This window comes from Monodelphis domestica, chromosome 1 (assembly GCF_027887165.1).
Source record: "Monodelphis domestica isolate mMonDom1 chromosome 1, mMonDom1.pri, whole genome shotgun sequence".
In the NCBI taxonomy this organism is placed as follows: Eukaryota; Metazoa; Chordata; class Mammalia; order Didelphimorphia; family Didelphidae; genus Monodelphis; species Monodelphis domestica.
This window is the reverse complement of record NC_077227.1, coordinates 391168311-391178749: the sequence shown is the minus strand read 5'-3', so window position 1 is coordinate 391178749 and position 10439 is coordinate 391168311. Positions and strand designations below refer to the sequence as shown.

Below are 10439 nucleotides of genomic sequence, written 5' to 3'. Positions count from 1 at the left end.
AAGAGTATACTATTTGGGGGCAGTTCTATGTCTTAAAAAGTTCTTCCTTATATTAAGCTTAAATTGACTTCCTCTAATTTCTACCCCTTTGAACATCCTCTAAAACTTCCCAGAATAAAACTAATTCTTTTTTCCAGATAATCATCCTCCTGGTGTTTGAAAACAGTTATATTCAAAACCCAAACAACCACAACAGAACTTGAAGGGATCTAGAATCAGATTGCAGACCACCATGGAAAATGATCATGTAGATCATTTTCAACACTTACATCACAGTGTAATTGCAAGGACTTAATGAAATAATGTGTATAATGCTTTATAAACTTTAAAATTTAGCTATGATTATTTACAAATTCCTTTTTTGAAGATAAATAACATATTACATATTTTTGAAGATAAATAACATATTACATATTTTAATGACAGTTAAATAATGTATTATATTTTTATTATTTAATTATACACTTAATTATTTAAATATTAGTTTCTACTTCCCCCAGAGAAGTGATATGGATAGTGAGTTTATTTTTCTTTTGGACTTCTCTTTTAATCATTCTGTTTAGCCTTCATATTGTGGTTTTAGAGTGAAAAGGGATGTATTAGACACTATCTAGTAGAACCTCCTCATTAAAAAAAAATTCTTACTTTCTGTCTTAGAATTGATACTAAATATTAGTTCAAAGGCAGAATAATGGTAAGGGCCAGGAAATTAGGATTAAGTGACTTTCCCAGAGTCACACAGTTAGGAAGTATCTGAGGCCATATTTGAACCCAGGGCCTCCCATCTCCAGATCTGGCTCTCTATCCACTCAGAAACCTAGCTCCCCCACAACCCTCCCATTTTACAGATGAGGAAACTGAGCCAAGAGGAATTAGGTAATTCATGAATGGTAAAAAATAAGTAGCAGTTATCAGAGATGGGATCCAAACACAAGTTCTTATACTCCAAAATCAATATTCTAACACTACCTCTAATGTCTGAAAACTTATTAGTTGCTTTTGTTGATTATGGGCTATGCCTTACTAGATAAGAAATTGATCCTTTTAAGCTCAAATAAAGCTTCTTTGTTTGTATAAATGGAAATCTGTCAAATTAGTTTCCAGCCAATTCTTTAGTACATTCTCTAAGCTTATGATATGATATTAACTCAGGAGATGACACAAATATAGAAATCCAGAGAAAAGTATTTATTTCCTTTCAATAAAGAAAATATATTACCTGAGGGATGAAATTAAGATCTCTCCAATTTGGTAATTTCAATATAGGCAAGGTGATCTATACAGCAAAAAGTATTATCCATTAGCAAATAAACAAAAAACAATTGATGGTGCTATACATCCTATGGAATCAGTAACATTCTGACAGTTAAAGCAAGATAAGCCTAAATTACAGCTTTTCACCAACACTGATGGAGCCAAGACCATGACACACAGAATCCGTTATAAAAGATGGCCTAAAAGTCATTTACTAAATATACATACATAGTTTTTGCTCCTTTTGTTACTACATACTTTTTCTTGAAAGTAGAAGAAGGAAATTTTTGATAAATTGTTCATCTGTCTTCACTGGCAAATATTGTTCCTGGATTTCTCAGTGGTTTCCAAGTCTAAGTCCTAGGAGGATAGTTTTATAGCTAGAAGGCTAGGGTTGTGGCTATAAGCCTATGGCCTAAGCTAAAACTGAACATGGCTCAGAGTCCTTCTTAGCTTTGGATCTGAGAACAGGTACCTTCAATCCAAGAGACTGTGGAAGAGATTGACCATATTCACTACAGAATCTTTGGAATTAAGGCAGTGTTCCCCATACCGCCCTCCTCCCACAGAAGTCCTGTTCACAGTTGTCCTACTTAGTGGCTATTTCCTATTTGTAGAAGATAATACCAAACCTAGTGTTCTATGTAAATGTAAGCTCTCTTTTGGCAAAAAGTCTCATATAAGTAAAAGTTACAAAGGAAATTTGAGGAATCCAATTTAGGCCACTTGAAAGAAACTTTTAGTGCTGTGTATATATAGATAATACACATTGCCAGAGATAATTATGGAACTTATCTAAATTTTGAGGCTTGAAGAGGTTGACAATATTGCTTCAAATTGCTTCAATATCCCTCTAATTTTATACTGTAAATTTTCTACAGTAAACTTGTGCCTTATAATACTTTTTGCTGTTCTGTCAATCAATATTTTATCACATTTGGTCAAAGATTTAATGCTAGGCCAAAATTATACCCAGAACAAATACTTATATAAGCAGAACATCCAAATATGTTTTAAAAATTGAGTCTTTATGATTTTGTGAAGTTTTAGTCAAAATTATATGTGTTGTTTTCTATCACTCAACCACTCTCTTACCATGCCATTTCAGTAAATGTCTTTGAATAGAACTGTGTATCCTTGAATGACTGGAGTAAAGATGGTGTACTGGTAGGGACTTGTGAGTGCTAGTTTTAGAAATATAGGTCCAAAGAGTACTTTGACCTGGGTGTAATCATCACCTCTTGGGGATTCAGAAGTTGGGGACAGCTCAGAAGTGGTATAATAAAATATTTTTTATGTAAACTTTTCCCAAAAAAAACCACAAAGTTGTCCATAAAAGTATATAGACTACAGTGCTGGCTCAGATTCTTTGTCCATATATAGGTGGAATACATAATTCACATAATTTGTTCTGTTTGACCCCAAATAGTAAAACTAGGAACAATATGAGAAAAATTGCAGAGGCAGATTTCAACTTAATGTTAAGAAAAACTTCCCAACAGTCATACAAAAGTGTCACCAGGAGTTAATGAGTTCCCTATCACTGGGGAGTCTTCAGATGGAAGCAGCCAGAAAAGCTGTAGAAGAGATTCCTGTTCAGGTAGAGGCTGGATTCAACAACTTCAGAGCTCTGGGATTCTGTGATTCTGGAACAGAACCCTTCTTGGGTGTTTGTTGGGTATTAATTGTAGTTAAGAAACATCCTAATAATGGATAGTAGTGATGCAGGATGTCTTCAAGCCTTTTTGTGACTCATTGTTTGGTATCCAGTTAGACATATTGTGACATGCAATGATATAAGAAGTGAGGAAAATAAACTGACCCATTGTCCTATTATCATGATGGATACTGATGTAGCTGTTGCCTCAGGAACTGGCAGTTCGAAAAACACTCCTCTCATGGAAAGATGAATTCAGCATCAATTTGCTAATGACTAAGGAAAGTAAGTAATCATTGGCATTGGGGTTCAGATTTATGGAAGTTCTAATGAAATGAAGAATTGTACTTAAAAATTAACACATCTGTCAAGGGTTTTTGTATTTTTTAAAACCTTGTTGACTTTTTTTCAGATAATTTCTGGGACTTTAGTTACAAAATGACTAAATATAAAGCCTGTTCATAAAGCTTAGATTTTTCATTTGGTACCATAAGTGAATCTATACTTTAGGTGCCCACAGTTATAATATGTATATAGAATGTATAGGTTTCTTTTATGTTTTGATAAGCATATTACTGTGACTGATATTCATACCATGATAGACTAAAAAAATAGTAACTTTGTAATGAAAGGAATTTCTTGTGGTCTTACTTTCTTATGAGTACGGATTGTTTAAGAAACCCTAGAACTGTAGAGGAGAAAGAAACCTTAGAAAGATCCTTCTTTGTACCACTCCTATTTGGTTTTATGCCTTTCTTTGTATTTTAATCAAGTGCCCATGTTTTATCTCCATTAGTATATTATAAACTCTTTTAAGGCAGAATCCTTGTCACTTGTTTTATTTCTCTCTTTCTCAAGCCCAGTATGTTGTTTTACAAAAAGGTAGGCACTTAATGCAGGCTTGTGTTAGAAGAACAAAGGCTAGCATACTAAGGGAATGAATTGCTTCTGAATATAAAGAAGCACCAACTTTTGTGGCACTGACTAAGAGGGAGACCAATGAGGGCTGGAATTGTCAATCAGGGAAAGTTTCATGGAGAAGTTGCTCTTAAACTGTGTAGTCTTAATGGCAGGAGTTAGAAGGGAGAGAGGGCTTGTGTGGGCATTGGAGGTGGGGGAAGTAGTATGGGAGAGTATTATATCTCAACCTATTATTGCTCCTAAATTCCTTATTTTCACTTCTCAGAATAGAACTTTTCAGTAAGACCTAGACAAAGGTTCAAGTTCAGCCACCAATGGATCTGGGGCAAGTTCCCATGATACCAGGCAACGAGGAAGACTTACAGTAGCTGCTGCTACTATACTGTATATGCTATCCTTCAGACAAAATATCATGTAACAATGTGCGAAATGATTCCAAATGATTCCAACTACCCTGTACCTCAGGTCTTATTTCTTTTGCTTTTTATTTTTTCTGCTTAATACTTCTTAGAAGCAGAGAAATTCTGATCAGCAGGCTGAATTTGATTGGAAGTGACATGATAAAGTTAGCAAAGAATCTGAACCTGGAGTCAAAGGACTTGGGCTTGGGTCCTGTCTGGCTCTGCTACTCAATAGCTGTATGACTTTAGTCAAACACTTCCTGTTGGGGGCCTCAGTTTTCATATCTAAAGTGGGAGGGATGGGCTAGATGATCTCTAAATGTTTCTTCCAGTTCTAAATCTATGATTCTAGGTCAGTATTCTAATACTGCTGACCTCCTATCCCTTGTGTATACATGAACCCATCAGTTAAATATCGAAATATTTAATATCTACATATCTGATTAAACTTGCCATTGAGTGAAGGATTATAGCTCATTGATGGAGGCAAGTATACTAACTTGAGATGGCTAATAGGCCATTCTTGGGAGGTAGCACCAATTGCATGATGGCTATTTAAATTCAGATATAATGCACCTTAATTAAGTCAACATAAATAAAAAAGAAATACATTTACTATCTTTCTCCCAAGCCAATTTCCCTTCCTTCTCTATATCTTTCAATGGCACCATTACCCAATCAACAGAGTTTGAAACTTTGGTATCACTTCTGACTTCTTCCTCTCCTTTGCTGCTTATTACTTTGTCCTTCCGTTGTAACAATATCTCATCCATCCATTCTTTTTGTTTTCATTGCCATGATTATAGTTCAGACCTGATTCAGTTTATCTGGACCATTTCTAGAGCCTTTAAGTAGTCTTTAGATCAGCCTAACTAGTCTCTTCCTTCAGTCTCTCCTCTAGTCCATTCAGCTGAAAAATAACCCTGGGCAGAAATCTAGGCCAACTTGGGTGCTTGAGACTACTAGCCTTCTGTCTCCAACATAAATGCAATGAGACTTTGCCTAGCATCCAAGGATTTCTAATTCCCCCACAAGTCCTTTTGGCCTTACTAAAAATGTCCTCTTCCTTTCCTATATATATTCCTGACTATAATTCAAACACGGGAGAAGTTGGGTTTTTAAAAAAATACTAACAACTAAAGGAAAGGAGGAAAAATAAATCAATTTTATGGATTGATTATGTGGGTATAAAATTTAAATCCAAGATATTTTAAAAATGCATTATAAATTAAGAGATAGGTCAACTTTCTGGGGTTAACTTTTATTCTCATATAATTTTTTTTACCTTATTTTTCCAAATGTGATCTGTTCTCTTCTGTCTCTGAATCTGGACTATGTTCCTTATCCTAAGTCTGAGATCCCTTTCAGTGTTCAATCTTTGGTAAATCTTTGGCCTGTTTCACTAACTTTTAGCATCAATGTCATTCTTTGCAAGGCTAGACCTGTTTGACACCAATTGAATACAATTAAGAATCTCACAGTGCTATCACACTGTGCACTTGCTCTTTTGAACTTATATAAACTCAAGATTTCAGATGGAGAGTGACATACTCTCAGAGTTTGAAGTAGGGCCTACTCCCATGTTTGTGGGGGCTAATTCCAAGAGTTCGAGAGATGGTCAGACCCCATCTCCCATTCTCCAACTTTTAGCAACAAATGCTCTCAAACAGACTTCATGTGGTAAAGTTGTTCAGTTGTTTCAGTCCTGTCTGACTCTCTGTGACCATATTGGAGGTTTTCTCAATAAAGATACTAGAGTAATTTGCCATTTCCTTCTCCAGCACACTTTGTAGATGAAGAAACTAAGGCAACAGGGTTAAGTGACTTATTCAGGGTCATACAAGTAGTAAGTGTCTGAAGCTATATTTAAATTCAGAAAGGTTAGTCTTCCTGACTCTAGACCTGGACTACCTAGCTGCCCTGTTATAAATGTTACCTCCATTCCATTAAAAGGTAAAGATAAACTAATGCAAAATTCATCCAATATTTGAGCATAGTAGGTCAGATCAGATTTATGTGGAATGTGAAAGCTTCCAGAAATCCACTAGGGCACTTCCAGTTGACAGACATGCTCCTTCAGACCAGTGGAGTTCTGTTTCTTTGACTAGCCTTCAATATGTACATAAAAACATCAGTGTCCCTGTGGGTTGCAGAAGGACCCTGGAAAAGTGATGTATTGAGAAGCCAAAATGATTTTGTTTTCACTTTGTAAAGAAAACCTTTGCTTCTCTTTTCACCAAAAATCTTGATTATTTAGGAATGATAATTGGTTAGTGTTCACATGGTTAAGCTCATAGACAGTCTTTTCTAAACTCATGATTGGTCTTCTGGGCAATTCTGGGCAAATTCAAGACCCTCTGGTTATTATCTGGATAGAGTCTATGATGATGATGTTTTCAAAATTAGTCTTAGGATGACATACAACCAGTGCTTCAGAGTCAGCTGTTATCTCTAGATAAGCAAACTAGACTAGGTATTAGTAATTATCTTAAGAAGGGCAATGGAAGAAATAACATTTATCTTGGGGTTTGAGACAGAAGCCTTTTATATGTTACAAGAAAAGAAAAAGGAATTTTTAAAACTTTTAGTTGTACAAACTATGAAGTTATAAGCTACTTTGCTCCAAACTTGGCAAACAAACAAAAAAAAAAGGTAGTAAGTCACAATGCAAACTTTTTTTTTCCTGCTTAGGAAGATTCTTTTCAAATGAAAGTCATACTTGTAGGTATAATAATTTGTAGTGTATGGTAAATTAAGAATGATAAGGGGATGGGGGGATACAACTAGGTGGCTCAGTGGATAGAGAGCCAGGCCTGGAGATGGGAGCTTCTGGGTTTAAATCTGGCCTCAGATACTTCCCAGCTGTGTGAGCCTGGGCAAGTCATTTAATCCCCATTACCTAGGCCTTACTGCTCTTCAGTCTTGGAGCCAATAGACAATATTGATTCTAAGATGGAAAGTATGAGTTTAAAAAAATAATGATACTGGCTTTTTTCATCTTAACTTTGCTTTCTACAGGTACAAATACAACTGTGACATCATCATGTCTAAACTGCGAAGGGTATCACAGCAGTAGAAATAAGGTACTGGCCTAAAGCAATCCACAATCTAATTTGTTCCCAAATAGGAATTTCCTTTACAATATTCTAGTCTCCATTAGATCTTCAGTGATGGGAAATTCTCTACTGTCTAAGACAGTCCATTCTACTTGGAACAATTCAAAACTATTAGGAAGTTTATATTGAGCTGAAATCTGCCTAGCTACAATTTCTATACATTATTTTTTCATGCTATCCTCTGGGGCTAAGAAGAACAAATGTCATCTCTATTCCACATGACATCCTTCAAAATTCTCAAAAAGGTCTTATATCCTCCCTGAATCTTTTCCATGTTAAACATCCCCTATTCATTCAATATAATGGCATGACCTCCAGTCTGTACTTCATCCTTTGGTTGTTCTCCTTTGAACTTGTTTCAGTTTGTCAATGTCCTTCCTACTCAGATCTACTCATATCCCAGCTGGCCCATTCAGGGGAAAGTCCAACTGAAGACTTATCACCTCCCTCATTTTAGACGCTGAGCTTTTATTGATGAAGTCTAATATTTTAGCTTTTTGACTGCCACATCCCAAAACATACTGAGCTTACTTAAAGTCTGCAAAAGCCCCTACATATTTTTTGCATGAAATTATTATCTAACTTTGTCTTTCTTATTTTATACTGGTACAATTGATTTTGGGAGCTCAAATATAGGATTTTGTATTTCTCTTTATTAATTTTTATCTTATTTGGCTCAATCCACTGGTCTAGCCTGTCTAGATCTTTTTGGATCCTATATCAACCTTCTAATGGGTTAGCTTTCCCTTCTAACTTGATTTAATCTGCAAATATGAAAAGCATTCCTAAGTCTTCATGAATACCAATGACAAAAAGTTGAATATCACAGGGCAAACTAAAATCCTTGAGGTACTCCACAGTCCTGGCTCACATCACTTCTCTACAAATATGTTTACTCAAAAGCCCATTGTGATTTCATAACACATGGACATGATACATGAAGTAACAATACTGTACATAAAACTCCCACCAAAAGTGTAAAGAGGGCTGTTTCATCATAGGAATAATCATTACAGGAATATTTGTTCCCAAAACACTGCTTTCATCATGTGATTCCACTCAGAATTTGTTAAAAGGTCTTGATTCACCATCTTCTTTCAGAAGTCTAGAGCTTAGTTGACTCATAATAGTATTTGTGACAAGGAACATAGCTGAAGAAAATCTTTAGAATTTCTTGCTCAAAAACATTTCTCCACTATTTGTAGTAAGAATGAAATAGGATTAAAAAGTTATTTTAAAAGGAAATTTTCTTTTATTAAATTAGGAATTTCTTCCCATCCCTATTATTTGAAATCAGCCATACCATAGGCATTTCAGTTTTGAAGAGGGGGATGTTTGGGATTACAAATGTCCTCTTTCCACATAGGAATACATATAGTTTGGCTTTATTAAGTATCTTAAATTTTCTCTTTCTTATTTACCTTTTTTTTAGGCTTCTCTTGGGTTTTGTGTTTGGACTCCAATTTTTCTGTTTAGGTCTGGTCTTTTCCTCAGGAATGCTTGGAAATGTATCTTATTGAATGACCATTTTCCCCCCCTGATAGAATATACTCAGTTTCAATAGATAAGTGACTCTGGGTTGTAAACCTAGGTCTTTTGCCTTCCTGAAAATCATATTTCATGCCTTCTGATCTTTTAATGTGGAAGCTGCTATGTCCTGTGTGATCCTGATTATAGCTCCATGGTATTTGAATTGTTTCTTTCTGGATGCTTGTAGTATTTTCAAATCCTAGGCATGGGGGGGGCTCTTGAATTTAGCTATTATATTCCTGGAAGTTGTCATTTGAGGAGCTCTTTCTGGAGGTGATCTGTGGATTCTTTTGATTTCTATTTTATTCTCTTGGTCAAGAATATGTGGGCAGTTTTCTTTGATAATTTCTTGTATTATGATGTCCAGGATTTTTTCTTGATTATGGCTTTCAAGTAATTCAATAATTTATGAATTGCCTCTCCTGGATCTGTTTTCCAGGTTAGATGGTTTTTTAAATGAGATTTTTCATGTTTTCTTCTATTTTTTTGTCATTCTTTTGACTTTTTTTATTTTGTTGTCTCATGATGAAATCATTGGCTTCTAGTTGCCCAATTCTAATTTTTAAGAAATGATTTTCCTCTGTTAGCTTTTGAGCCTCTGTTTTTAATGTGGCCCATTTCTTACATTGCTTTTATTTCTCTTCCCTATTTTTCCTCTGCCTCTCTTAATTGATTTTTGAAATCCTTCTTAAGCTTTTCCAGAATTTGAGTCCAATTCTTATTTTTCTTTTGGATTTTGCATATGGTTTGCATTGCTTTCACTCTCCCCTTCTGTGTCTGCGCCTTGCTCTTTGTCTCCATAAAAATTCTTTATAGTTAGGTGCATTTTTTGATATCTGCTCTTTTCCCCAGCCTTTTTAAAGGTAGGTGCAGTTCTCTGGGAGGATAGGGGCCCCCCCTTAAACTTCAGTCCTTCTTTGATTGCTACCCTTAACTTTATTTCTGGGTTTCTTCAAGTTTCAGTTCTTCCAAGATGGCATAATGGCTTATGGGCTGGGAGCTCTGAGAGGCATCTCCCCATGCTGATTCAACTAACCCCTGAGACTGCTGATAGCTGAAATTCTAGCCTCAAACTTGGGTATAGGATTTTGGTATCATTCTGGTGTGACACAGCAGACTGATCTGCCCTGGAGCTCTGCCTTGAGCTTTTGTCAAGAGGGCCTGGTTTTGGGTCTACTACCCCAAACTGGGATCTATGTCCTCACCACAAGCTAGAGCTGGAAATCTTGGCCTCTCTCAGGACCCAAACAGATCAAGTTGCACAGCACATACTACCCTGATCTAGAATTTCTGGACCTGGCTGAAAGTTTGGTTGGAACTTTAAAAGGGGTATGTGTTGGGTTGGACCACTATTGGGGCTTGCTCCTTACTCCTTGCTGTAGACTCCTTCTGGCTGTGCTCCCCTCTCACCCCAGTGCTCCAGATGTTTTTTGCTTACCTCTCAGGATGTTCTCCTCTTGAAAGGTGCTTCACTTTTTCTCCTTGTTAGTTCTTTCATTCCTGTATTCATTTTGTGGCATTATTTTAAGATTGGCTGAAGAGGATTTTCATGGTGGTTTC

At 36.0% G+C, this 10439-nt stretch overlaps 1 protein-coding gene across 2 annotated transcripts in view; it reads left to right on the top strand.

Annotated features, from left to right (window-relative positions):
• The first annotated feature begins 3044 nt into the window (after window positions 1-3044).
• CLK4 (CDC like kinase 4) overlaps window positions 3045-10439 on the top strand; it is a 34477-nt gene continuing 27082 nt past the window's right edge. Inside the window, exons 1-2 of one of the 2 annotated variants that reach the window (XM_007474166.3) lie at window positions 3045-3196; window positions 7252-7316. In XM_007474166.3, coding sequence (XP_007474228.1) covers window positions 3184-3196; window positions 7252-7316 — 78 coding nt within the window. In that variant the 5' untranslated portion in view covers window positions 3045-3183. The remainder of the gene's footprint in view (window positions 3197-7251; window positions 7317-10439) is intronic. The other variant, XM_007474167.3, reaches the window with a different exon arrangement.